At 63.6% G+C, this 26,673-nt stretch overlaps 4 protein-coding genes across 4 annotated transcripts; all 4 read left to right on the top strand.

Annotated features, from left to right (window-relative positions):
* Positions 1–1,930: 1,930 nt before the first annotated feature.
* LOC135316501 (proline-rich protein 22-like) lies at positions 1,931–3,815 on the top strand. The gene is made up of 3 exons (XM_064469961.1): positions 1,931–2,033; positions 2,126–2,230; positions 2,653–3,815. Exons 1-3 carry the CDS (start codon positions 1,931–1,933, stop codon positions 3,813–3,815), a joined length of 1,371 nt encoding a protein of 456 aa, XP_064326031.1.
* Positions 3,816–6,875: 3,060 nt separating this feature from the next.
* LOC135316500 (proline-rich protein 22-like) lies at positions 6,876–8,760 on the top strand. Its single transcript, XM_064469959.1, has 3 exons — positions 6,876–6,978; positions 7,071–7,175; positions 7,598–8,760. Exons 1-3 carry the CDS (start codon positions 6,876–6,878, stop codon positions 8,758–8,760), a joined length of 1,371 nt encoding a protein of 456 aa, XP_064326029.1.
* Positions 8,761–11,824: 3,064 nt separating this feature from the next.
* Positions 11,825–13,709, top strand: LOC135316499 (proline-rich protein 22-like). The gene is made up of 3 exons (XM_064469958.1): positions 11,825–11,927; positions 12,020–12,124; positions 12,547–13,709. The coding sequence occupies exons 1-3, from the start codon at positions 11,825–11,827 to the stop codon at positions 13,707–13,709; spliced, it is 1,371 nt and encodes a 456-aa protein (XP_064326028.1).
* A 3,061-nt stretch (positions 13,710–16,770) lies between these two features.
* LOC135316498 (proline-rich protein 22-like) lies at positions 16,771–18,655 on the top strand. The gene is made up of 3 exons (XM_064469957.1): positions 16,771–16,873; positions 16,966–17,070; positions 17,493–18,655. Exons 1-3 carry the CDS (start codon positions 16,771–16,773, stop codon positions 18,653–18,655), a joined length of 1,371 nt encoding a protein of 456 aa, XP_064326027.1.
* The last annotated feature ends 8,018 nt before the right edge of the window (positions 18,656–26,673 follow it).

The raw sequence follows: 26,673 nt of genomic DNA, 5'->3' as shown, positions 1-26,673 counted from the left end.
CAGTCCCAGTGATGCCGCTGGGGCGTTAGGAGTCCCGTTGGGGCCTGCACGGGCGCAGTCCCGGTGCCATCAGCATGGCACGGCGCAGCTCCCGGGGATGCTGCCGCTCACCGTCTCATCTCGCACGCTCGCCCGCCCCGAGCATCGTCCTCGCCCCAACACTCCTGTCCCCTGCACCAGCTGCACCGCCACCGCGCGCAATCTTTGGAATCGGGATCCCTCCAGTCCGAAACACTCTCTCCTAGACCCAAGCCTGCAGCTAGAGGCACTAACAAACTCTGCACATGATAGCCTAGGCCTCTTAAAGCATCGACTGCAAGAAACCAGCAAGACGGCTGCTCAAATCTGAGCTGTGTTAGACTTCCTCCTGCCGAGGGAGAAAGGCGTATGCGGGAAGCTGAAGCTATCGGGAGGTGACAGTTGCGTCCACATGGCACACGTTTCAGTGCCACTACGAGAACAGATGAATGAGGTGAAGAGAATGGCCAAAGACACCAGAGAAATGCCCACTGCGCTAGGGACTAAGTGCCTGGGGAAAGTTTTCAGTGCGTTTGGGATTTCCCTGTTGGGGAGGCTAAGTAGCCTCCCTCAGTCTTTGCTAACGGTCATCATCGTAATTGTGGTAGTTTGTATTATTATCAGCTGTATTAAGAGCACGCTACGGAAATCCGTGTCCGCTGTGAAGGAGTCGCTCCCTTAAAAGCTGTCCCTGAGGCTAACGCTGCCCTAAATGCCATGTGTGAAATGGCCACGCCCCCAGTCTGCACCCACGCACTTGACATTCCCCCTTCAAACCCTATCCCTATGGGAGATGGATGTCCCAACACAACCCCAGGATGATGTTCGTATGTTTGCTCGTTGCTACTGTTAGTCACCGTTCGAATGTTGAAGATTGCTGCAGGGTTGATAGTTCGTGGTAGGTCGACTGTTGACTGATTGAGAACGATAACAGCTGAAAGACACTTGAAGAATGATGATCCACGCTGGGTATTAAACTCACCGACGCTTTGCCCCCTTTAAACTCTTGGGAGCAAGAGGTGACTGTACCACCGCTCCAAAGAAACCAGCTGGATCATGACTGTGGTTGCGAGGTGAGCTTGACGTTTGCTCTCTCAAAAGCCAGGGGAGCAACTCTGCTCTCCTTCTTTCTCATTACACGGACCGTTTTCAACTCAACCGCTTCACCATCACTGCGGCCAAGACCATCCCTTCTCCCAGCAGCCCTCCTCCATTCACAACCAGCAAGTCGAGGAGGGCCTCTTTCCCGGGGGGATCCCTGAGGCTGTGTGAAAACGACTTCTCCCCAGCAAAGTCCAGGATTTTTCCAGGCCTGCTCCTCACAGCAGGATGGCATTCCCGGCTGATGCCTGGCAAGTGGAAGCCTGGCTCCCAGGCCACAGATTCCTCCTAATCACCTATAGGCTAACTCCCCGCTGCCGGCATGCCGGCTGGGCCATCGGCAGCACACAGCCACTCCAACAGCTGCCTTGGCTGCCACCCGCCTGGTCCTCCCCCGCAGCCTCCCGACCACAGCACCGCTGACTGCAAGGGCTGCACCATCAAACCCCTCCCTTTCCACCATCCACGTCGGCACCGCCACCTCGCCTGCCCTGCCCACCCCTCCTGAAGAGCCCCTACCCGCCATCCCAGCACTCCAGGCGTGGGACTCGTTCCACCGGGGACCGCGAATCCCAAGGAGAGCCCAGCTCCGCAAAGGGACCAAAGGCTTCCAGAAACAGCCACTTGTACCCACCGCCGCTGACAGCTGATGAACCCGCAACACATCGGGGGCACCCCAGCCCCCCTTAACCCTTTCCCTCCCCAGGAGGAGCTGGGGAGGCTCTAGGGGCATGGCGGAACACGGACAGCCGACACGTTCTGTCCCGGGAGACCCCAGAGTCTCCTTAGAGGCCAACAACCACAACGAACCATGGCGCGGCCACCACTGGGGCTCCCACCGCGCGGCTCCCGTGCCGCCCCGGCACCCCGGCTCCTCCACACTTTTGTACTCCCCGAAACCTTCTCCCCACCAGGTAGGCAACGAGCCCAGCCCTGCAGCCCGGGGACCACTCCTGGGGGCAAGAGCGGAGCTCACCACCGGCCATCGCTCCTGTCTCTCTTTCAGGCTCAGCCAACCTGTGCCCACTGCCCGCGCAGGAGCAGCCCTTCCCCGCAGCCTGGGCACCCCCACCGGCGGTGGCAACCCACGCCCCACAGGCACCACCAGCAGGTACGGCACCCCTCTCTGCTCGGCCACCCCAACACCTTCAGCATCCCCGACCCACGGGCACCTTCAGCCCCCCCACCACCATCCCCAGCCCCCCGGCAGATATGGCACAGGCCTTCAGCAAGCCTGAGTGAGCATCGCTGCCCTCCCCTGGCTGACGGGAGCCCACCGCATCCAATTTCCAGAGAATTCCCCAAAGGCTTGGGGACATCCCTCCCATTTCACCCTCTCAAACTGAACCTCCTCCCCAGTTTCCAAGCCCACCTTGCCGGCACAGCAGATCACCCCGGAGGCGGGGAGCGCCCCGGCCACAAGCTCCTAACGTACCTGGTGCAGAGACGGGGGCTACAGGCAATGGGGGCTGGCTCAGCAGGTGCCCCTGCAGGGTCCCCGTGGACCAACACGGCTCCCACTCACCCCCACAGGGCTGCAGAGGCCTCCACGGGGCTGCTTCTTCGACCCGCGGGCGTTCCACATGCAGCGCACAACCACCAGCCTGCTTCCACGGGCCACCGCCACGCTCGCCCACGGTGCCGCTTCTCTGCCGGGTGCTGGCCTCTGGGGCCCCGGGGGCTGCGCGACCTGCCTGGCCTGGGCAGCCCCACGCACCCCCCACGGCCAACCCCAACACCACGCCCCCTACCAAGAGCAGAGGAGAGCGGTGGCCCCAGCCTCCCCGGTGCAGCCGCCGTCCAGCTCTGGCCTCCAGCACGCTGAAGGCACGGCTGCACCCTCGGCATGCAACATGCCACCAGGCACCAACGTCCCCACCAGCCCCTCGACTGCCACCCACAACCAAGGTCTTGGGGACCCAGCTGCTGGCCTTGGAGTCTCTGACAAGGAGCTTCTTGAAGAGGCCCTAAGGCTCCTTGGTTGCTCCCTGGATGCGGAGGGGCTCAGCCAGGGAGGGCCCAGCAGCGGCCCCATGCCTGGGGACCCCGGTGGCACCTGCGCAGAGGCTGGAGCGGTGGCCACAGCCTCCCCGATCTCGCCGACGGCCATCCCCGCCTATGAGCACGCCGAGGGGCAGCCAGCACACACCAACATTGCTGTCAGCGGCACCCCCGCGAGGGCACACCCGGGCACCAACATCCCCCTGGGCACCCACGTCCACACCAGCCCCTCTGCTGCTCCCCACAACCAGCCGCTGGGAGACCCGGCCGCTGACCTTGCGCTGCCTGATGAGGTGCCTCTCCACGAGGCCCTCAGGTTCTTTGGCTGCTCCATGGACGAGTCGGGGATCAGCCCGGAGGGTCCCAGCAGCGGCCCCACGCCTGGGGACCCTGGTGCCACTAGCGCAGGCATCCCCCCCTGCGACCTCGCCTCACTCGCTCTGCCCGAGGAGCTGCTCAGCCCTGACTACAGCGTCCCCGAGACCGCCGACGCCACCCTGAGCCTGGAAGAGTTTGTCCAGAGCATCGGGCTGGAGCTGCAGGAGCCGTGGGGGGATGCGGGGAGGGAGCTGCCAGGGCCCCAGCCTGCCATGGCAGGGGCACGGGGCAAGAAGCGGGGGAAGAGCCCCTTGCCAAAGGCCGCCAGCAAGCGCAGGGCTCTGGCAGGCAGCACGCGGGTGGCAGGGCGGGATTAGAGGGGGTGGCATGGCGGGGATTAGATGCAGCGTGGGGCTGAGGTGGAGGGCGGGGGAGTGGGGGTGGTGTTTAGGGGCGGAGGGCGGGGAGGCTGTTGGAGGGTGGGTGGGGTAGGGTAGCTTTGATTTTGCCTGTTGCCTTGTGTTTTTTTCCATTAAAAGTTGTTTCTCCAGAACGGCTCTGTGCCTGCGTGGGAGGGGGAGGGAGCACAGGGGCCATGGGGAAATGGCACCCAAGGGGTGCAAAAGCCCCGCTGAGCCCCAGATCACAGCCAGCAAGCCCCAAAGGGCACCGAGCCTCCCCCAGGGACGAGTCACCGCCAGCAGAGCAGGCAATGGTGGTGGGGGACTCCCCTGTCCCCTTCCCCAGGGGGGGCGGCCCTTTGGTGGGGGAGCCACGACAGTCGGGGCCCTGCAGGACTCACAGACACGGCCCCACACGGAAAGCAGCACAGAGCCCCTGGGACAAGGGTTCCGTACCACATGGAGGGCTACAGCTTCCCTGAGCCTCACTAGATAAAGAAGAGGGGGAGGGCGAGGGCTCCCCCTCGGCTCCTTGCGGACACCCAGAGCCTCTGCGACAAGGGCAGAGCTCGGGGGCCGGGGAGGGCACACCCCCCCCAACAGGGCCTGCAAGGCCTTCGTCTTGAGCACGACCGGCGTCCCCTCCAGCAGGGACAGGGCTCGCTGCAAAGGCCCTCAAAGGCCCGCAAGACAATCGCGCCCTTCCTCGGGGCCCACTGTGCGCAGCCCCGAAGCACACCTTTGCCTCACTGCCGCACCAAAAGGTCCCCAAACGACACCAAGAATGGCGAGGGAGGGAGCTGCAGGCCAGGCAGGGACCCTCCTCCCCTTCTCGGGCTCCGCCGTGGGCAGCTGCAACACCAGGAAGGAGGCGGGGTTGGGAGAGGGGGAACCAGTAAGAATAATGACAAGACATGGCATTGGCCAGAAAGTGCCCCGAAGCTTCGTCCCTCTTTATTGCTGCAACGTGGGCCCAGTGCAGCCAACGGCGACTTTGGGGAGCCGCCTCAGCTTTGCGGGTGGGTCTTGCAGAAGGTGCGGGCTGAGGTCCTGTCAGAGCAGCCCCCGGCACCGGCCGTCGTAGGGGATAAGCCCCTTCCTTCGGGCAGTCCCAGTGATGCCGCTGGGGCGTTAGGAGTCCCGTTGGGGCCTGCACGGGCGCAGTCCCGGTGCCATCAGCATGGCACGGCGCAGCTCCCGGGGATGCTGCCGCTCACCGTCTCATCTCGCACGCTCGCCCGCCCCGAGCATCGTCCTCGCCCCAACACTCCTGTCCCCTGCACCAGCTGCACCGCCACCGCGCGCAATCTTTGGAATCGGGATCCCTCCAGTCCGAAACACTCTCTCCTAGACCCAAGCCTGCAGCTAGAGGCACTAACAAACTCTGCACATGATAGCCTAGGCCTCTTAAAGCATCGACTGCAAGAAACCAGCAAGACGGCTGCTCAAATCTGAGCTGTGTTAGACTTCCTCCTGCCGAGGGAGAAAGGCGTATGCGGGAAGCTGAAGCTATCGGGAGGTGACAGTTGCGTCCACATGGCACACGTTTCAGTGCCGCTACGAGAACAGATGAATGAGGTGAAGAGAATGGCCAAAGACACCAGAGAAATGCCCACTGCGCTAGGGACTAAGTGCCTGGGGAAAGTTTTCAGTGCGTTTGGGATTTCCCTGTTGGGGAGGCTAAGTAGCCTCCCTCAGTCTTTGCTAACGGTCATCATCGTAATTGTGGTAGTTTGTATTATTATCAGCTGTATTAAGAGCACGCTACGGAAATCCGTGTCCGCTGTGAAGGGGTCGCTCCCTTAAAAGCTGTCCCTGAGGCTAACGCTGCCCTAAATGCCATGTGTGAAATGGCCACGCCCCCAGTCTGCACCCACGCACTTGACATTCCCCCTTCAAACCCTATCCCTATGGGAGATGGATGTCCCAACACAACCCCAGGATGATGTTCGTATGTTTGCTCGTTGCTACTGTTAGTCACCGTTCGAATGTTGAAGATTGCTGCAGGGTTGATAGTTCGTGGTAGGTCGACTGTTGACTGATTGCGAACGATAACAGCTGAAAGACACTTGAAGAATGATGATCCACGCTGGGTATTAAACTCACCGACGCTTTGCCCCCTTTAAACTCTTGGGAGCAAGAGGTGACTGTACCACCGCTCCAAAGAAACCAGTTGGATCATGACTGTGGTTGCGAGGTGAGCTTGACGTTTGCTCTCTCAAAAGCCAGGGGAGCAACTCTGCTCTCCTTCTTTCTCATTACACGGACCGTTTTCAACTCAACCGCTTCACCATCACTGCGGCCAAGACCATCCCTTCTCCCAGCAGCCCTCCTCCATTCACAACCAGCAAGTCGAGGAGGGCCTCTTTCCCGGGGGGATCCCTGAGGATGTGTGAAAACGACTTCTCCCCAGCAAAGTCCAGGATTTTTCCAGGCCTGCTCCTCACAGCAGGATGGCATTCCCGGCTGATGCCTGGCAAGTGGAAGGCTGGCTCCCAGGCCACAGATTCCTCCTAATCACCTATAGGCTAACTCCCCGCTGCCGGCATGCCGGCTGGGCCATCGGCAGCACACAGCCACTCCAACAGCTGCCTTGGCTGCCACCCGCCTGGTCCTCCCCCGCAGCCTCCCGACCACAGCACCGCTGACTGCAAGGGCTGCACCATCAAACCCCTCCCTTTCCACCATCCACGTCGGCACCGCCACCTCGCCTGCCCTGCCCACCCCTCCTGAAGAGCCCCTACCCGCCATCCCAGCACTCCAGGCGTGGGACTCGTTCCACCGGGGACCGCGAATCCCAAGGAGAGCCCAGCTCCGCAAAGGGACCAAAGGCTTCCAGAAACAGCCACTTGTACCCACCGCCGCTGACAGCTGATGAACCCGCAACACATCGGGGGCACCCCAGCCCCCCTTAACCCTTTCCCTCCCCAGGAGGAGCTGGGGAGGCTCTAGGGGCATGGCGGAACACGGACAGCCGACACGTTCTGTCCCGGGAGACCCCAGAGTCTCCTTAGAGGCCAACAACCACAACGAACCATGGCGCGGCCACCACTGGGGCTCCCACCGCGCGGCTCCCGTGCCGCCCTGGCACCCCGGCTCCTCCACACTTTTGTACTCCCCGAAACCTTCTCCCCACCAGGTAGGCAACGAGCCCAGCCCTGCAGCCCGGGGACCACTCCTGGGGGCAAGAGCGGAGCTCACCACCGGCCATCGCTCCTGTCTCTCTTTCAGGCTCAGCCAACCTGTGCCCACTGCCCGCGCAGGAGCAGCCCTTCCCCGCAGCCTGGGCACCCCCACCGGCGGTGGCAACCCACGCCCCACAGGCACCACCAGCAGGTACGGCACCCCTCTCTGCTCGGCCACCCCAACACCTTCAGCATCCCCGACCCACGGGCACCTTCAGCCCCCCCACCACCATCCCCAGCCCCCCGGCAGATATGGCACAGGCCTTCAGCAAGCCTGAGTGAGCATCGCTGCCCTCCCCTGGCTGACGGGAGCCCACCGCATCCAATTTCCAGAGAATTCCCCAAAGGCTTGGGGACATCCCTCCCATTTCACCCTCTCAAACTGAACCTCCTCCCCAGTTTCCAAGCCCACCTTGCCGGCACAGCAGATCACCCCGGAGGCGGGGAGCGCCCCGGCCACAAGCTCCTAACGTACCTGGTGCAGAGACGGGGGCTACAGGCAATGGGGGCTGGCTCAGCAGGTGCCCCTGCAGGGTCCCCGTGGACCAACACGGCTCCCACTCACCCCCACAGGGCTGCAGAGGCCTCCACGGGGCTGCTTCTTCGACCCGCGGGCGTTCCACATGCAGCGCACAACCACCAGCCTGCTTCCACGGGCCACCGCCACGCTCGCCCACGGTGCCGCTTCTCTGCCGGGTGCTGGCCTCTGGGGCCCCGGGGGCTGCGCGACCTGCCTGGCCTGGGCAGCCCCACGCACCCCCCACGGCCAACCCCAACACCACGCCCCCTACCAAGAGCAGAGGAGAGCGGTGGCCCCAGCCTCCCCGGTGCAGCCGCCGTCCAGCTCTGGCCTCCAGCACGCTGAAGGCACGGCTGCACCCTCGGCATGCAACATGCCACCAGGCACCAACGTCCCCACCAGCCCCTCGACTGCCACCCACAACCAAGGTCTTGGGGACCCAGCTGCTGGCCTTGGAGTCTCTGACAAGGAGCTTCTTGAAGAGGCCCTAAGGCTCCTTGGTTGCTCCCTGGATGCGGAGGGGCTCAGCCAGGGAGGGCCCAGCAGCGGCCCCACGCCTGGGGACCCCGGTGGCACCTGCGCAGAGGCTGGAGCGGTGGCCACAGCCTCCCCGATCTCGCCGACGGCCATCCCCGCCTATGAGCACGCCGAGGGGCAGCCAGCACACACCAACATCGCTGTCAGCGGCACCCCCGCGGGGGCACACCCGGGCACCAACATCCCCCTGGGCACCCACGTCCACACCAGCCCCTCTGCTGCTCCCCACAACCAGCCTCTGGGAGACCCGGCCGCTGACCTTGCGCTGCCCGATGAGGTGCCTCTCCACGAGGCCCTCAGGTTCTTTGGCTGCTCCGTGGACGAGTCGGGGATCAGCCAGGAGGGTCCCAGCAGCGGCCCCACGCCTGGGGACCCTGGTGCCACCAGCGCAGGCATCCCCCCCTGCGACCTCGCCTCACTCGCTCTGCCCGAGGAGCTGCTCAGCCCTGACTACAGCGTCCCCGAGACCGCCGACGCCACCCTGAGCCTGGAAGAGTTTGTCCAGAGCATCGGGCTGGAGCTGCAGGAGCCGTGGGGGGATGCGGGGAGGGAGCTGCCAGGGCCCCAGCCTGCCATGGCAGGGGCACGGGGCAAGAAGCGGGGGAAGAGCCCCTTGCCAAAGGCCGCCAGCAAGCGCAGGGCTCTGGCAGGCAGCACGCGGGTGGCAGGGCGGGATTAGAGGGGGTGGCATGGCGGGGATTAGATGCAGCGTGGGGCTGAGGTGGAGGGCGGGGGAGTGGGGGTGGTGTTTAGGGGCGGAGGGCGGGGAGGCTGTTGGAGGGTGGGTGGGGTAGGGTAGCTTTGATTTTACCTGTTGCCTTGTGTTTTTTTCCATTAAAAGTTGTTTCTCCAGAACGGCTCTGTGCCTGCGTGGGAGGGGGAGGGAGCACAGGGGCCATGGGGAAATGGCACCCAAGGGGTGCAAAAGCCCCGCTGAGCCCCACATCACAGCCAGCAAGCCCCAAAGGGCACCGAGCCTCCCCCAGGGACGAGTCACCGCCAGCAGAGCAGGCAATGGTGGTGGGGGACTCCCCTGTCCCCTTCCCCAGGGGGGGCGGCCCTTTGGTGGGGGAGCCACGACAGTCGGGGCCCTGCAGGACTCACAGACACGGCCCCACACGGAAAGCAGCACAGAGCCCCTGGGACAAGGGTTCCGTACCACATGGAGGGCTACAGCTTCCCTGAGCCTCACGAGATAAAGAAGAGGGGGAGGGCGAGGGCTCCCCCTCGGCTCCTGGCGGACACCCAGAGCCTCTGCGACAAGGGCAGAGCTCGGGGGCCGGGGAGGGCACACCCCCCCCCCCCAACAGGGCCTGCAAGGCCTTCGTCTTGAGCACGACCGGCGTCCCCTCCAGCAGGGACAGGGCTCGCTGCAAAGGCCCTCAAAGGCCCGCAAGACAATCGCGCCCTTCCTCGGGGCCCACTGTGCGCAGCCCCGAAGCACACCTTTGCCTCACTGCCGCACCAAAAGGTCCCCAAACGACACCAAGAATGGCGAGGGAGGGAGCTGCAGGCCAGGCAGGGACCCTCCTCCCCTTCTCGGGCTCCGCCGTGGGCAGCTGCAACACCAGGAAGGAGGCGGGGTTGGGAGAGGGGGAACCAGTAAGAATAATGACAAGACATGGCATTGGCCAGAAAGTGCCCCGAAGCTTCGTCCCTCTTTATTGCTGCAACGTGGGCCCAGTGCAGCCAACGGCGACTCTGGGGAGCCGCCTCAGCTTTGCGGGTGGGTCTTGCAGAAGGTGCGGGCTGAGGTCCCGTCAGAGCAGCCCCCGGCACCGGCAGTCGTAGGGGATAAGCCCCTTCCTTCGGGCAGTCCCAGTGATGCCGCTGGGGCGTTAGGAGTCCTGTTGGGGCCTGCACGGGCGCAGTCCCGGTGCCATCAGCATGGCACGGCGCAGCTCCTGGGGATGCTGCCGCTCACCGTCTCATCTCGCACGCTCGCCCGCCCCGAGCATCGTCCTCGCCCCAACACTCCTGTCCCCTGCACCAGCTGCACCGCCACCGCGCGCAGTCTTTGGAATCGGGATCCCTCCAGTCCGAAACACTCTCTCCTAGACCCAAGCCTGCAGCTAGAGGCACTAACAAACTCTGCACATGATAGCCTAGGCCTCTTAAAGCATCGACTGCAAGAAACCAGCAAGACGACTGCTCAAATCTGAGCTGTGTTAGACTTCCTCCTGCCGAGGGAGAAAGGCGTATGCGGGAAGCTGAAGCTATCGGGAGGTGACAGTTGCGTCCACATGGCACACGTTTCAGTGCCGCTACGAGAACAGATGAATGAGGTGAAGAGAATGGCCAAAGACACCAGAGAAATGCCCACTGCGCTAGGGACTAAGTGCCTGGGGAAAGTTTTCAGTGCGTTTGGGATTTCCCTGTTGGGGAGGCTAAGTAGCCTCCCTCAGTCTTTGCTAACGGTCATCATCGTAATTGTGGTAGTTTGTATTATTATCAGCTGTATTAAGAGCACGCTACGGAAATCCGTGTCCGCTGTGAAGGAGTCGCTCCCTTAAAAGCTGTCCCTGAGGCTAACGCTGCCCTAAATGCCATGTGTGAAATGGCCACGCCCCCAGTCTGCACCCACGCACTTGACATTCCCCCTTCAAACCCTATCCCTATGGGAGATGGATGTCCCAACACAACCCCAGGATGATGTTCGTATGTTTGCTCGTTGCTACTGTTAGTCACCGTTCGAATGTTGAAGATTGCTGCAGGGTTGATAGTTCGTGGTAGGTCGACTGTTGACTGATTGCGAACGATAACAGCTGAAAGACACTTGAAGAATGATGATCCACGCTGGGTATTAAACTCACCGACGCTTTGCCCCCTTTAAACTCTTGGGAGCAAGAGGTGACTGTACCACCGCTCCAAAGAAACCAGTTGGATCATGACTGTGGTTGCGAGGTGAGCTTGACGTTTGCTCTCTCAAAAGCCAGGGGAGCAACTCTGCTCTCCTTCTTTCTCATTACACGGACCGTTTGCAACTCAACCGCTTCACCCTCACTGCGGCCAAGACCATCCCTTCTCCCACCAGCCCTCCTCCATTCACAACCAGCAAGTCGAGGAGGGCCTCTTTCCCGGGGGGATCCCTGAGGATGTGTGAAAACGACTTCTCCCCAGCAAAGTCCAGGATTTTTCCAGGCCTGCTCCTCACAGCAGGATGGCATTCCCGGCTGATGCCTGGCAAGTGGAAGCCTGGCTCCCAGGCCACAGATTCCTCCTAATCACCTATAGGCTAACTCCCCGCTGCCGGCATGCCGGCTGGGCCATCGGCAGCACACAGCCACTCCAACAGCTGCCTTGGCTGCCACCCGCCTGGTCCTCCCCCGCAGCCTCCCGACCACAGCACCGCTGACTGCAAGGGCTGCACCATCAAACCCCTCCCTTTCCACCATCCACGTCGGCACCGCCACCTCGCCTGCCCTGCCCACCCCTCCTGAAGAGCCCCTACCCGCCATCCCAGCACTCCAGGCGTGGGACTCGTTCCACCGGGGACCGCGAATCCCAAGGAGAGCCCAGCTCCGCAAAGGGACCAAAGGCTTCCAGAAACAGCCACTTGTACCCACCGCCGCTGACAGCTGATGAACCCGCAACACATCGGGGGCACCCCAGCCCCCCTTAACCCTTTCCCTCCCCAGGAGGAGCTGGGGAGGCTCTAGGGGCATGGCGGAACACGGACAGCCGACACGTTCTGTCCCGGGAGACCCCAGAGTCTCCTTAGAGGCCAACAACCACAACGAACCATGGCGCGGCCACCACTGGGGCTCCCACCGCGCGGCTCCCGTGCCGCCCCGGCACCCCGGCTCCTCCACACTTTTGTACTCCCCGAAACCTTCTCCCCACCAGGTAGGCAACGAGCCCAGCCCTGCAGCCCGGGGACCACTCCTGGGGGCAAGAGCGGAGCTCACCACCGGCCATTGCTCCTGTCTCTCTTTCAGGCTCAGCCAACCTGTGCCCACTGCCCGCGCAGGAGCAGCCCTTCCCTGCAGCCTGGGCACCCCCACCGGCGGTGGCAACCCACGCCCCACAGGCACCACCAGCAGGTACGGCACCCCTCTCTGCTCGGCCACCCCAACACCTTCAGCATCCCCGACCCACGGGCACCTTCAGCCCCCCCACCACCATCCCCAGCCCCCCGGCAGATATGGCACAGGCCTTCAGCAAGCCTGAGTGAGCATCGCTGCCCTCCCCTGGCTGACGGGAGCCCACCACATCCAATTTCCAGAGAATTCCCCAAAGGCTTGGGGACATCCCTCCCATTTCACCCTCTCAAACTGAACCTCCTCCCCAGTTTCCAAGCCCACCTTGCCGGCACAGCAGATCACCCTGGAGGCGGGGAGCGCCCCGGCCACAAGCTCCTAACGTACCTGGTGCAGAGACGGGGGCTACAGGCAATGGGGGCTGGCTCAGCAGGTGCCCCTGCAGGGTCCCCGTGGACCAACACGGCTCCCACTCACCCCCACAGGGCTGCAGAGGCCTCCACGGGGCTGCTTCTTCGACCCGCGGGCGTTCCACATGCAGCGCACAACCACCAGCCTGCTTCCACGGGCCACCGCCACGCTCGCCCACGGTGCCGCTTCTCTGCCGGGTGCTGGCCTCTGGGGCCCCGGGGGCTGCGCGACCTGCCTGGCCTGGGCAGCCCCACGCACCCCCCACGGCCAACCCCAACACCACGCCCCCTACCAAGAGCAGAGGAGAGCGGTGGCCCCAGCCTCCCCGGTGCAGCCGCCGTCCAGCTCTGGCCTCCAGCACGCTGAAGGCACGGCTGCACCCTCGGCATGCAACATGCCACCAGGCACCAACGTCCCCACCAGCCCCTCTGCTGCCACCCACAACCAAGGTCTTGGGGACCCAGCTGCTGGCCTTGGAGTCTCTGACAAGGAGCTTCTTGAAGAGGCCCTAAGGCTCCTTGGTTGCTCCCTGGATGCGGAGGGGCTCAGCCAGGGAGGGCCCAGCAGCGGCCCCATGCCTGGGGACCCCGGTGGCACCTGCGCAGAGGCTGGAGCGGTGGCCACAGCCTCCCCGATCTCGCCGACGGCCATCCCCGCCTATGAGCACGCCGAGGGGCAGCCAGCACACACCAACATCGCTGTCAGCGGCACCCCCGCGAGGGCACACCCGGGCACCAACATCCCCCTGGGCACCCACGTCCACACCAGCCCCTCTGCTGCTCCCCACAACCAGCCGCTGGGAGACCCGGCCGCTGACCTTGCGCTGCCCGATGAGGTGCCTCTCCACGAGGCCCTCAGGTTCTTTGGCTGCTCCATGGACGAGTCGGGGATCAGCCCGGAGGGTCCCAGCAGCGGCCCCACGCCTGGGGACCCTGGTGCCACCAGCGCAGGCATCCCCCCCTGCGACCTCGCCTCACTCGCTCTGCCCGAGGAGCTGCTCAGCCCTGACTACAGCGTCCCCGAGACCGCCGACGCCACCCTGAGCCTGGAAGAGTTTGTCCAGAGCATCGGGCTGGAGCTGCAGGAGCCGTGGGGGGATGCGGGGAGGGAGCTGCCAGGGCCCCAGCCTGCCATGGCAGGGGCACGGGGCAAGAAGCGGGGGAAGAGCCCCTTGCCAAAGGCCGCCAGCAAGCGCAGGGCTCTGGCAGGCAGCACGCGGGTGGCAGGGCGGGATTAGAGGGGGTGGCATGGCGGGGATTAGATGCAGCGTGGGGCTGAGGTGGAGGGCGGGGGAGTGGGGGTGGTGTTTAGGGGCGGAGGGCGGGGAGGCTGTTGGAGGGTGGGTGGGGTAGGGTAGCTTTGATTTTGCCTGTTGCCTTGTGTTTTTTTCCATTAAAAGTTGTTTCTCCAGAACGGCTCTGTGCCTGCGTGGGAGGGGGAGGGAGCACAGGGGCCATGGGGAAATGGCACCCAAGGGGTGCAAAAGCCCCGCTGAGCCCCACATCACAGCCAGCAAGCCCCAAAGGGCACCGAGCCTCCCCCAGGGACGAGTCACCGCCAGCAGAGCAGGCAATGGTGGTGGGGGACTCCCCTGTCCCCTTCCCCAGGGGGGGCGGCCCTTTGGTGGGGGAGCCACGACAGTCGGGGCCCTGCAGGACTCACAGACACGGCCCCACACGGAAAGCAGCACAGAGCCCCTGGGACAAGGGTTCCGTACCACATGGAGGGCTACAGCTTCCCTGAGCCTCACTAGATAAAGAAGAGGGGGAGGGCGAGGGCTCCCCCTCGGCTCCTGGCGGACACCCAGAGCCTCTGCGACAAGGGCAGAGCTCGGGGGCCGGGGAGGGCACACCCCCCCCCAACAGGGCCTGCAAGGCCTTCGTCTTGAGCACGACCGGCGTCCCCTCCAGCAGGGACAGGGCTCGCTGCAAAGGCCCTCAAAGGCCCGCAAGACAATCGCGCCCTTCCTCGGGGCCCACTGTGCGCAGCCCCGAAGCACACCTTTGCCTCACTGCCGCACCAAAAGGTCCCCAAACGACACCAAGAATGGCGAGGGAGGGAGCTGCAGGCCAGGCAGGGACCCTCCTCCCCTTCTCGGGCTCCGCCGTGGGCAGCTGCAACACCAGGAAGGAGGCGGGGTTGGGAGAGGGGGAACCAGTAAGAATAATGACAAGACATGGCATTGGCCAGAAAGTGCCCCGAAGCTTCGTCCCTCTTTATTGCTGCAACGTGGGCCCAGTGCAGCCAACGGCGACTTTGGGGAGCCGCCTCAGCTTTGCGGGTGGGTCTTGCAGAAGGTGCGGGCTGAGGTCCCGTCAGAGCAGCCCCCGGCACCGGCCGTCGTAGGGGATAAGCCCCTTCCTTCGGGCAGTCCCAGTGATGCCGCTGGGGCGTTAGGAGTCCCGTTGGGGCCTGCACGGGCGCAGTCCCGGTGCCATCAGCATGGCACGGCGCAGCTCCCGGGGATGCTGCCGCTCACCGTCTCATCTCGCACGCTCGCCCGCCCCGAGCATCGTCCTCGCCCCAACACTCCTGTCCCCTGCACCAGCTGCACCGCCACCGCGCGCAATCTTTGGAATCGGGATCCCTCCAGTCCGAAACACTCTCTCCTAGACCCAAGCCTGCAGCTAGAGGCACTAACAAACTCTGCACATGATAGCCTAGGCCTCTTAAAGCATCGACTGCAAGAAACCAGCAAGACGACTGCTCAAATCTGAGCTGTGTTAGACTTCCTCCTGCCGAGGGAGAAAGGCGTATGCGGGAAGCTGAAGCTATCGGGAGGTGACAGTTGCGTCCACATGGCACACGTTTCAGTGCCACTACGAGAACAGATGAACGAGGTGAAGAGAATGGCCAAAGACACCAGAGAAATGCCCACTGCGCTAGGGACTAAGTGCCTGGGGAAAGTTTTCAGTGCGTTTGGGATTTCCCTGTTGGGGAGGCTAAGTAGCCTCCCTCAGTCTTTGCTAACGGTCATCATCGTAATTGTGGTAGTTTGTATTATTATCAGCTGTATTAAGAGCACGCTACGGAAATCCGTGTCCGCTGTGAAGGAGTCGCTCCCTTAAAAGCTGTCCCTGAGGCTAACGCTGCCCTAAATGCCATGTGTGAAATGGCCACGCCCCCAGTCTGCACCCACGCACTTGACATTCCCCCTTCAAACCCTATCCCTATGGGAGATGGATGTCCCAACACAACCCCAGGATGATGTTCGTATGTTTGCTCGTTGCTACTGTTAGTCACCGTTCGAATGTTGAAGATTGCTGCAGGGTTGATAGTTCGTGGTAGGTCGACTGTTGACTGATTGCGAACGATAACAGCTGAAAGACACTTGAAGAATGATGATCCACGCTGGGTATTAAACTCACCGACGCTTTGCCCCCTTTAAACTCTTGGGAGCAAGAGGTGACTGTACCACCGCTCCAAAGAAACCAGCTGGATCATGACTGTGGTTGCGAGGTGAGCTTGACGTTTGCTCTCTCAAAAGCCAGGGGAGCAACTCTGCTCTCCTTCTTTCTCATTACACGGACCGTTTGCAACTCAACTGCTTCACCCTCACTGCGGCCAAGACCATCCCTTCTCCCAGCAGCCCTCCTCCATTCACAACCAGCAAGTCGAGGAGGGCCTCTTTCCCGGGGGGATCCCTGAGGCTGTGTGAAAACGACTTCTCCCCAGCAAAGTCCAGGATTTTTCCAGGCCTGCTCCTCACAGCAGGATGGCATTCCCGGCTGATGCCTGGCAAGTGGAAGCCTGGCTCCCAGGCCACAGATTCCTCCTAATCACCTATAGGCTAACTCCCCGCTGCCGGCATGCCGGCTGGGCCATCGGCAGCACACAGCCACTCCAACAGCTGCCTTGGCTGCCACCCGCCTGGTCCTCCCCCGCAGCCTCCCGACCACAGCACCGCTGACTGCAAGGGCTGCACCATCAAACCCCTCCCTTTCCACCATCCACGTCGGCACCGCCACCTCGCCTGCCCTGCCCACCCCTCCTGAAGAGCCCCTACCCGCCATCCCAGCACTCCAGGCGTGGGACTCGTTCCACCGGGGACCGCGAATCCCAAGGAGAGCCCAGCTCCGCAAAGGGACCAAAGGCTTCCAGAAACAGCCACTTGTACCCACCGCCGCTGACAGCTGATGAACCCGCAACACATCGGGGGCACCCCAGCCCCCCTTAACCCTTTCCCTCCCCAGGAGGAGCTGGGGAGGCTCTAGGGGCATGGCGGAACACGGACAGCCGACACGTTCTGTCCCGGGAGACCCCAGAGTCTCCTTAGAGGCCAACAACCACAACGAACCATGGCGCGGCCACCACTGGGGCTCCCACCGCGCGGCTCCCGTGCCGCCCCGGCACCCCGGCTCCTCCACACTTTTGTACTCCCCGAAACCTTCTCCCCACCAGGTAGGCAACGAGCCCAGCCCTGCAGCCCGGGGACCACTCCTGGGGGCAAGAGCGGAGCTCACCACCGGCCATCGCTCCTGTCTCTCTTTCAGGCTCAGCCAACCTGTGCCCACTGCCCGCGCAGGAGCAGCCCTTCCCCGCAGCCTGGGCACCCCCACCGGCGGTGGCAACCCACGCCCCACAGGCACCACCAGCAGGTACAGCACCCCTCTCTGCTCGGCCACCCCAACACCTTCAGCATCCCCGACCCACGGGCACCTTCAGCCCCCCCACCACCATCCCCAGCCCCCCGGCAGATATGGCACAGGCCTTCAGCAAGCCTGAGTGAGCATCGCTGCCCTCCCCTGGCTGACGGGAGCCCACCGCATCCAATTTCCAGAGAATTCCCCAAAGGCTTGGGGACATCCCTCCCATTTCACCCTCTCAAACTGAACCTCCTCCCCAGTTTCCAAGCCCACCTTGCCGGCACAGCAGATCACCCCGGAGGCGGGGAGCGCCCCGGCCACAAGCTCCTAACGTACCTGGTGCAGAGACGGGGGCTACAGGCAATGGGGGCTGGCTCAGCAGGTGCCCCTGCAGGGTCCCCGTGGACCAACACGGCTCCCACTCACCCCCACAGGGCTGCAGAGGCCTCCACGGGGCTGCTTCTTCGACCCGCGGGCGTTCCACATGCAGCGCACAACCACCAGCCTGCTTCCACGGGCCACCGCCACGCTCGCCCACGGTGCCGCTTCTCTGCCGGGTGCTGGCCTCTGGGGCCCCGGGGGCTGCGCGACCTGCCTGGCCTGGGCAGCCCCACGCACCCCCCACGGCCAACCCCAACACCACGCCCCCTACCAAGAGCAGAGGAGAGCGGTGGCCCCAGCCTCCCCGGTGCAGCCGCCGTCCAGCTCTGGCCTCCAGCACGCTGAAGGCACGGCTGCACCCTCGGCATGCAACATGCCACCAGGCACCAACGTCCCCACCAGCCCCTCTGCTGCCACCCACAACCAAGGTCTTGGGGACCCAGCTGCTGGCCTTGGAGTCTCTGACAAGGAGCTTCTTGAAGAGGCCCTAAGGCTCCTTGGTTGCTCCCTGGATGCGGAGGGGCTCAGCCAGGGAGGGCCCAGCAGCGGCCCCATGCCTGGGGACCCCGGTGGCACCTGCGCAGAGGCTGGAGCGGTGGCCACAGCCTCCCCGATCTCGCCGACGGCCATCCCCGCCTATGAGCACGCCGAGGGGCAGCCAGCACACACCAACATCGCTGTCAGCGGCACCCCCGCGGGGGCACACCCAGGCACCAACATCCCCCTGGGCACCCACGTCCACACCAGCCCCTCTGCTGCTCCCCACAACCAGCCGCTGGGAGACCCGGCCGCTGACCTTGCGCTGCCCGATGAGGTGCCTCTCCACGAGGCCCTCAGGTTCTTTGGCTGCTCCGTGGACGAGTCGGGGATCAGCCAGGAGGGTCCCAGCAGCGGCCCCACGCCTGGGGACCCTGGTGCCACCAGCGCAGGCATCCCCCCCTGCGACCTCGCCTCACTCGCTCTGCCCGAGGAGCTGCTCAGCCCTGACTACAGCGTCCCCGAGACCGCCGACGCCACCCTGAGCCTGGAAGAGTTTGTCCAGAGCATCGGGCTGGAGCTGCAGGAGCCGTGGGGGGATGCGGGGAGGGAGCTGCCAGGGCCCCAGCCTGCCATGGCAGGGGCACGGGGCAAGAAGCGGGGGAAGAGCCCCTTGCCAAAGGCCGCCAGCAAGCGCAGGGCTCTGGCAGGCAGCACGCGGGTGGCAGGGCGGGATTAGAGGGGGTGGCATGGCGGGGATTAGATGCAGCGTGGGGCTGAGGTGGAGGGCGGGGGAGTGGGGGTGGTGTTTAGGGGCGGAGGGCGGGGAGGCTGTTGGAGGGTGGGTGGGGTAGGGTAGCTTTGATTTCACCTGTTGCCTTGTGTTTTTTTCCATTAAAAGTTGTTTCTCCAGAACGGCTCTGTGCCTGCGTGGGAGGGGGAGGGAGCACAGGGGCCATGGGGAAATGGCACCCAAGGGGTGCAAAAGCCCCGCTGAGCCCCACATCACAGCCAGCAAGCCCCAAAGGGCACCGAGCCTCCCCCAGGGACGAGTCACCGCCAGCAGAGCAGGCAATGGTGGTGGGGGACTCCCCTGTCCCCTTCCCCAGGGGGGGCGGCCCTTTGGTGGGGGAGCCACGACAGTCGGGGCCCTGCAGGACTCACAGACACGGCCCCACACGGAAAGCAGCACAGAGCCCCTGGGACAAGGGTTCCGTACCACATGGAGGGCTACAGCTTCCCTGAGCCTCACTAGATAAAGAAGAGGGGGAGGGCGAGGGCTCCCCCTCGGCTCCTGGCGGACACCCAGAGCCTCTGCGACAAGGGCAGAGCTCGGGGGCCGGGGAGGGCACACCCCCCCCCCCCAACAGGGCCTGCAAGGCCTTCGTCTTGAGCACGACCGGCGTCCCCTCCAGCAGGGACAGGGCTCGCTGCAAAGGCCCTCAAAGGCCCGCAAGACAATCGCGCCCTTCCTCGGGGCCCACTGTGCGCAGCCCCGAAGCACACCTTTGCCTCACTGCCGCACCAAAAGGTCCCCAAACGACACCAAGAATGGCGAGGGAGGGAGCTGCAGGCCAGGCAGGGACCCTCCTCCCCTTCTCGGGCTCCGCCGTGGGCAGCTGCAACACCAGGAAGGAGGCGGGGTTGGGAGAGGGGGAACCAGTAAGAATAATGACAAGACATGGCATTGGCCAGAAAGTGCCCCGAAGCTTCGTCCCTCTTTATTGCTGCAACGTGGGCCCAGTGCAGCCAACGGCGACTCTGGGGAGCCGCCTCAGCTTTGCGGGTGGGTCTTGCAGAAGGTGCGGGCTGAGGTCCCGTCAGAGCAGCCCCCGGCACCGGCAGTCGTAGGGGATAAGCCCCTTCCTTCGGGCAGTCCCAGTGATGCCGCTGGGGCGTTAGGAGTCCCGTTGGGGCCTGCACGGGCGCAGTCCCGGTGCCATCAGCATGGCACGGCGCAGCTCCCGGGGATGCTGCCGCTCACCGTCTCATCTCGCACGCTCGCCCGCCCCGAGCATCGTCCTCGCCCCAACGCTCCTGTCCCCTGCACCAGCTGCACCGCCACCGCGCGCAATCTTTGGAATCGGGATCCCTCCAGTCCGAAACACTCTCTCCTAGACCCAAGCCTGCAGCTAGAGGCACTAACAAACTCTGCACATGATAGCCTAGGCCTCTTAAAGCATCGACTGCAAGAAACCAGCAAGACGACTGCTCAAATCTGAGCTGTGTTAGACTTCCTCCTGCCGAGGGAGAAAGGCGTATGCGGGAAGCTGAAGCTATCGGGAGGTGACAGTTGCGTCCACATGGCACACGTTTCAGTGCCACTACGAGAACAGATGAACGAGGTGAAGAGAATGGCCAAAGACACCAGAGAAATGCCCACTGCGCTAGGGACTAAGTGCCTGGGGAAAGTTTTCAGTGCGTTTGGGATTTCCCTGTTGGGGAGGCTAAGTAGCCTCCCTCAGTCTTTGCTAACGGTCATCATCGTAATTGTGGTAGTTTGTATTATTATCAGCTGTATTAAGAGCACGCTACGGAAATCCGTGTCCGCTGTGAAGGGGTCGCTCCCTTAAAAGCTGTCCCTGAGGCTAACGCTGCCCTAAATGCCATGTGTGAAATGGCCACACCCCCAGTCTGCACCCACGCACTTGACATTCCCCCTTCAAACCCTATCCCTATGGGAGATGGATGTCCCAACACAACCCCAGGATGATGTTCGTATGTTTGCTCGTTGCTACTGTTAGTCACCGTTCGAATGTTGAAGATTGCTGCAGGGTTGATAGTTCGTGGTAGGTCGACTGTTGACTGATTGCGAACGATAACAGCTGAAAGACACTTGAAGAATGATGATCCACGCTGGGTATTAAACTCACCGACGCTTTGCCCCCTTTAAACTCTTGGGAGCAAGAGGTGACTGTACCACCGCTCCAAAGAAACCAGCTGGATCATGACTGTGGTTGCGAGGTGAGCTTGACGTTTGCTCTCTCAAAAGCCAGGGGAGCAACTCTGCTCTCCTTCTTTCTCATTACACGGACCGTTTTCAACTCAACCGCTTCACCATCACTGCGGCCAAGTCCATCCCTTCTCCCAGCAGCCCTCCTCCATTCACAACCAGCAAGTCGAGGAGGGCCTCTTTCCCGGGGGGATCCCTGAGGCTGTGTGAAAACGACTTCTCCCCAGCAAAGTCCAGGATTTTTCCAGGCCTGCTCCTCACAGCAGGATGGCATTCCCGGCTGATGCCTGGCAAGTGGAAGGCTGGCTCCCAGGCCACAGATTCCTCCTAATCACCTATAGGCTAACTCCCCGCTGCCGGCATGCCGGCTGGGCCATCGGCAGCACACAGCCACTCCAACAGCTGCCTTGGCTGCCACCCGCCTGGTCCTCCCCCGCAGCCTCCCGACCACAGCACCGCTGACTGCAAGGGCTGCACCATCAAACCCCTCCCTTTCCACCATCCACGTCGGCACCGCCACCTCGCCTGCCCTGCCCACCCCTCCTGAAGAGCCCCTACCCGCCATCCCAGCACTCCAGGCGTGGGACTCGTTCCACCGGGGACCGCGAATCCCAAGGAGAGCCCAGCTCCGCAAAGGGACCAAAGGCTTCCAGAAACAGCCACTTGTACCCACCGCCGCTGACAGCTGATGAACCCGCAACACATCGGGGGCACCCCAGCCCCCCTTAACCCTTTCCCTCCCCAGGAGGAGCTGGGGAGGCTCTAGGGGCATGGCGGAACACGGACAGCCGACACGTTCTGTCCCGGGAGACCCCAGAGTCTCCTTAGAGGCCAACAACCACAACGAACCATGGCGCGGCCACCACTGGGGCTCCCGTGCCGCGCGGCTCCCGTGCCGCCCCGGCACCCCGGCTCCTCCACACTTTTGTACTCCCCGAAACCTTCTCCCCACCAGGTAGGCAACGAGCCCAGCCCTGCAGCCCGGGGACCACTCCTGGGGGCAAGAGCGGAGCTCACCACCGGCCATCGCTCCTGTCTCTCTTTCAGGCTCAGCCAACCTGTGCCCACTGCCCGCGCAGGAGCAGCCCTTCCCCGCAGCCTGGGCACCCCCACCGGCGGTGGCAACCCACGCCCCACAGGCACCACCAGCAGGTACGGCACCCCTCTCTGCTCGGCCACCCCAACACCTTCAGCATCCCCGACCCACGGGCACCTTCAGCCCCCCCACCACCATCCCCAGCCCCCCGGCAGATATGGCACAGGCCTTCAGCAAGCCTGAGTGAGCATCGCTGCCCTCCCCTGGCTGACGGGAGCCCACCGCATCCAATTTCCAGAGAATTCCCCAAAGGCTTGGGGACATCCCTCCCATTTCACCCTCTCAAACTGAACCTCCTCCCCAGTTTCCAAGCCCACCTTGCCGGCACAGCAGATCACCCCGGAGGCGGGGAGCGCCCCGGCCACAAGCTCCTAACGTACCTGGTGCAGAGACGGGGGCTACAGGCAATGGGGGCTGGCTCAGCAGGTGCCCCTGCAGGGTCCCCGTGGACCAACACGGCTCCCACTCACCCCCACAGGGCTGCAGAGGCCTCCACGGGGCTGCTTCTTCGACCCGCGGGCGTTCCACATGCAGCGCACAACCACCAGCCTGCTTCCACGGGCCACCGCCACGCTCGCCCACGGTGCCGCTTCTCTGCCGGGTGCTGGCCTCTGGGGCCCCGGGGGCTGCGCGACCTGCCTGGCCTGGGCAGCCCCACGCACCCCCCACGGCCAACCCCAACACCACGCCCCCTACCAAGAGCAGAGGAGAGCGGTGGCCCCAGCCTCCCCGGTGCAGCCGCCGTCCAGCTCTGGCCTCCAGCACGCTGAAGGCACGGCTGCACCCTCGGCATGCAACATGCCACCAGGCACCAACGTCCCCACCAGCCCCTCGACTGCCACCCACAACCAAGGTCTTGGGGACCCAGCTGCTGGCCTTGGCGTCTCTGACAAGGAGCTTCTTGAAGAGGCCCTAAGGCTCCTTGGTTGCTCCCTGGATGCGGAGGGGCTCAGCCAGGGAGGGCCCAGCAGCGGCCCCATGCCTGGGGACCCCGGTGGCACCTGCGCAGAGGCTGGAGCGGTGGCCACAGCCTCCCCGATCTCGCCGACGGCCATCCCCGCCTATGAGCACGCCGAGGGGCAGCCAGCACACACCAACATCGCTGTCAGCGGCACCCCCGCGGGGGCACACCCGGGCACCAACATCCCCCTGGGCACCCACGTCCACACCAGCCCCTCTGCTGCTCCCCACAACCAGCCTCTGGGAGACCCGGCCGCTGACCTTGCGCTGCCCGATGAGGTGCCTCTCCACGAGGCCCTCAGGTTCTTTGGCTGCTCCATGGACGAGTCGGGGATCAGCCAGGGAGGGCCCAGCAGCGGCCCCACGCCTGGGGACCCTGGTGCCACCAGCGCAGGCATCCCCCCCTGCGACCTCGCCTCACTCGCTCTGCCCGAGGAGCTGCTCAGCCCTGACTACAGCGTCCCCGAGACCGCCGACGCCACCCTGAGCCTGGAAGAGTTTGTCCAGAGCATCGGGCTGGAGCTGCAGGAGCCGTGGGGGGATGCGGGGAGGGAGCTGCCAGGGCCCCAGCCTGCCATGGCAGGGGCACGGGGCAAGAAGCGGGGGAAGAGCCCCTTGCCAAAGGCCGCCAGCAAGCGCAGGGCTCTGGCAGGCAGCACGCGGGTGGCAGGGCGGGATTAGAGGGGGTGGCATGGCGGGGATTAGATGCAGCGTGGGGCTGAGGTGGAGGGCGGGGGAGTGGGGGTGGTGTTTAGGGGCGGAGGGCGGGGAGGCTGTTGGAGGGTGGGTGGGGTAGGGTAGCTTTGATTTTACCTGTTGCCTTGTGTTTTTTTCCATTAAAAGTTGTTTCTCCAGAACGGCTCTGTGCCTGCGTGGGAGGGGGAGGGAGCACAGGGGCCATGGGGAAATGGCACCCAAGGGGTGCAAAAGCCCCGCTGAGCCCCACATCACAGCCAGCAAGCCCCAAAGGGCACCGAGCCTCCCCCAGGGACGAGTCACCGCCAGCAGAGCAGGCAATGGTGGTGGGGGACTCCCCTGTCCCCTTCCCCAGGGGGGGCGGCCCTTTGGTGGGGGAGCCACGACAGTCGGGGCCCTGCAGGACTCACAGACACGGCCCCACACGGAAAGCAGCACAGAGCCCCTGGGACAAGGGTTCCGTACCACATGGAGGGCTACAGCTTCCCTGAGCCTCACTAGATAAAGAAGAGGGGGAGGGCGAGGGCTCCCCCTCGGCTCCTTGCGGACACCCAGAGCCTCTGCGACAAGGGCAGAGCTCGGGGGCCGGGGAGGGCACACCCCCCCCCAACAGGGCCTGCAAGGCCTTCGTCTTGAGCACGACCGGCGTCCCCTCCAGCAGGGACAGGGCTCGCTGCAAAGGCCCTCAAAGGCCCGCAAGACAATCGCGCCCTTCCTCGGGGCCCACTGTGCGCAGCCCCGAAGCACACCTTTGCCTCACTGCCGCACCAAAAGGTCCCCAAACGACACCAAGAATGGCGAGGGAGGGAGCTGCAGGCCAGGCAGGGACCCTCCTCCCCTTCTCGGGCTCCGCCGTGGGCAGCTGCAACACCAGGAAGGAGGCGGGGTTGGGAGAGGGGGAACTAGTAAGAATAATGACAAGACATGGCATTGGCCAGAAAGTGCCCCGAAGCTTCGTCCCTCTTTATTGCTGCAACGTGGGCCCAGTGCAGCCAACGGCGACTCTGGGGAGCCGCCTCAGCTTTGCGGGTGGGTCTTGCAGAAGGTGCGGGCTGAGGTCCCGTCAGAGCAGCCCCCGGCACCGGCAGTCGTAGGGGATAAGCCCCTTCCTTCGGGCAGTCCCAGTGATGCCGCTGGGGCGTTAGGAGTCCCGTTGGGGCCTGCACGGGCGCAGTCCCGGTGCCATCAGCATGGCACGGCGCAGCTCCTGGGGATGCTGCCGCTCACCGTCTCATCTCGCACGCTCGCCCGCCCCGAGCATCGTCCTCGCCCCAACACTCCTGTCCCCTGCACCAGCTGCACCGCCACCGCGCGCAATCTTTGGAATCGGGATCCCTCCAGTCCGAAACACTCTCTCCTAGACCCAAGCCTGCAGCTAGAGGCACTAACAAACTCTGCACATGATAGCCTAGGCCTCTTAAAGCATCGACTGCAAGAAACCAGCAAGACGACTGCTCAAATCTGAGCTGTGTTAGACTTCCTCCTGCCGAGGGAGAAAGGCGTATGCGGGAAGCTGAAGCTATCGGGAGGTGACAGTTGCGTCCACATGGCACACGTTTCAGTGCCACTACGAGAACAGATGAACGAGGTGAAGAGAATGGCCAAAGACACCAGAGAAATGCCCACTGCGCTAGGGACTAAGTGCCTGGGGAAAGTTTTCAGTGCGTTTGGGATTTCCCTGTTGGGGAGGCTAAGTAGCCTCCCTCAGTCTTTGCTAACGGTCATCATCGTAATTGTGGTAGTTTGTATTATTATCAGCTGTATTAAGAGCACGCTACGGAAATCCGTGTCCGCTGTGAAGGGGTCGCTCCCTTAAAAGCTGTCCCTGAGGCTAACGCTGCCCTAAATGCCATGTGTGAAATGGCCACGCCCCCAGTCTGCACCCACGCACTTGACATTCCCCCTTCAAACCCTATCCCTATGGGAGATGGATGTCCCAACACAACCCCAGGATGATGTTCGTATGTTTGCTCGTTGCTACTGTTAGTCACCGTTCGAATGTTGAAGATTGCTGCAGGGTTGATAGTTCGTGGTAGGTCGACTGTTGACTGATTGCGAACGACAACAGCTGAAAGACACTTGAAGAATGATGATCCACGCTGGGTATTAAACTCACCGACGCTTTGCCCCCTTTAAACTCTTGGGAGCAAGAGGTGACTGTACCACCGCTCCAAAGAAACCAGTTGGATCATGACTGTGGTTGCGAGGTGAGCTTGACGTTTGCTCTCTCAAAAGCCAGGGGAGCAACTCTGCTCTCCTTCTTTCTCATTACACGGACCGTTTGCAACTCAACTGCTTCACCATCACTGCGGCCAAGACCATCCCTTCTCCCAGCAGCCCTCCTCCATTCACAACCAGCAAGTCGAGGAGGGCCTCTTTCCCGGGGGGATCCCTGAGGCTGTGTGAAAACGACTTCTCCCCAGCAAAGTCCAGGATTTTTCCAGGCCTGCTCCTCACAGCAGGATGGCATTCCCGGCTGATGCCTGGCAAGTGGAAGCCTGGCTCCCAGGCCACAGATTCCTCCTAATCACCTATAGGCTAACTCCCCGCTGCCGGCATGCCGGCTGGGCCATCGGCAGCACACAGCCACTCCAACAGCTGCCTTGGCTGCCACCCGCCTGGTCCTGGTCCTCCCCCGCAGCCTCCCGACCACAGCACCGCTGACTGCAAGGGCTGCACCATCAAACCCCTCCCTTTCCACCATCCACGTCGGCACCGCCACCTCGCCTGCCCTGCCCACCCCTCCTGAAGAGCCCCTACCCGCCATCCCAGCACTCCAGGCGTGGGACTCGTTCCACCGGGGACCGCGAATCCCAAGGAGAGCCCAGCTCCGCAAAGGGACCAAAGGCTTCCAGAAACAGCCACTTGTACCCACCGCCGCTGACAGCTGATGAACCCGCAACACATCGGGGGCACCCCAGCCCCCCTTAACCCTTTCCCTCCCCAGGAGGAGCTGGGGAGGCTCTAGGGGCATGGCGGAACACGGACAGCCGACACGTTCTGTCCCGGGAGACCCCAGAGTCTCCTTAGAGGCCAACAACCACAACGAACC

The sequence above is a fragment of the Phalacrocorax carbo genome, chromosome 19 (genome assembly GCF_963921805.1).
Source record: "Phalacrocorax carbo chromosome 19, bPhaCar2.1, whole genome shotgun sequence".
NCBI classification, from domain to species: Eukaryota; Metazoa; Chordata; class Aves; order Suliformes; family Phalacrocoracidae; genus Phalacrocorax; species Phalacrocorax carbo.
Note: the sequence above shows the minus strand (reverse complement) of the source record. Positions and strands in the feature narration are given on the sequence as shown.

What these genes read in the sequence shown, in the direction of transcription:
- LOC135316501 (XM_064469961.1), top strand. Translation starts at nt 1,931, where the DNA reads ATGGCGCGGCCACCACTGGGGCTCCCACCGCGCGGCTCCCGTGCCGCC. An exon ending in CGAAACCTTCTCCCCACCAG is followed by an intron (nt 2,034 to 2,125) that starts GTAGGCAACGAG and finishes TCTCTCTTTCAG; the next exon opens with GCTCAGCCAACCTGTGCCCA. An exon ending in CCCACAGGCACCACCAGCAG is followed by an intron (nt 2,231 to 2,652) that starts GTACGGCACCCC and finishes TCACCCCCACAG; the next exon opens with GGCTGCAGAGGCCTCCACGG.
- LOC135316500 (XM_064469959.1), top strand. Translation starts at nt 6,876, where the DNA reads ATGGCGCGGCCACCACTGGGGCTCCCACCGCGCGGCTCCCGTGCCGCC. An exon ending in CGAAACCTTCTCCCCACCAG is followed by an intron (nt 6,979 to 7,070) that starts GTAGGCAACGAG and finishes TCTCTCTTTCAG; the next exon opens with GCTCAGCCAACCTGTGCCCA. An exon ending in CCCACAGGCACCACCAGCAG is followed by an intron (nt 7,176 to 7,597) that starts GTACGGCACCCC and finishes TCACCCCCACAG; the next exon opens with GGCTGCAGAGGCCTCCACGG.
- LOC135316499 (XM_064469958.1), top strand. Translation starts at nt 11,825, where the DNA reads ATGGCGCGGCCACCACTGGGGCTCCCACCGCGCGGCTCCCGTGCCGCC. An exon ending in CGAAACCTTCTCCCCACCAG is followed by an intron (nt 11,928 to 12,019) that starts GTAGGCAACGAG and finishes TCTCTCTTTCAG; the next exon opens with GCTCAGCCAACCTGTGCCCA. An exon ending in CCCACAGGCACCACCAGCAG is followed by an intron (nt 12,125 to 12,546) that starts GTACGGCACCCC and finishes TCACCCCCACAG; the next exon opens with GGCTGCAGAGGCCTCCACGG.
- LOC135316498 (XM_064469957.1), top strand. Translation starts at nt 16,771, where the DNA reads ATGGCGCGGCCACCACTGGGGCTCCCACCGCGCGGCTCCCGTGCCGCC. An exon ending in CGAAACCTTCTCCCCACCAG is followed by an intron (nt 16,874 to 16,965) that starts GTAGGCAACGAG and finishes TCTCTCTTTCAG; the next exon opens with GCTCAGCCAACCTGTGCCCA. An exon ending in CCCACAGGCACCACCAGCAG is followed by an intron (nt 17,071 to 17,492) that starts GTACAGCACCCC and finishes TCACCCCCACAG; the next exon opens with GGCTGCAGAGGCCTCCACGG.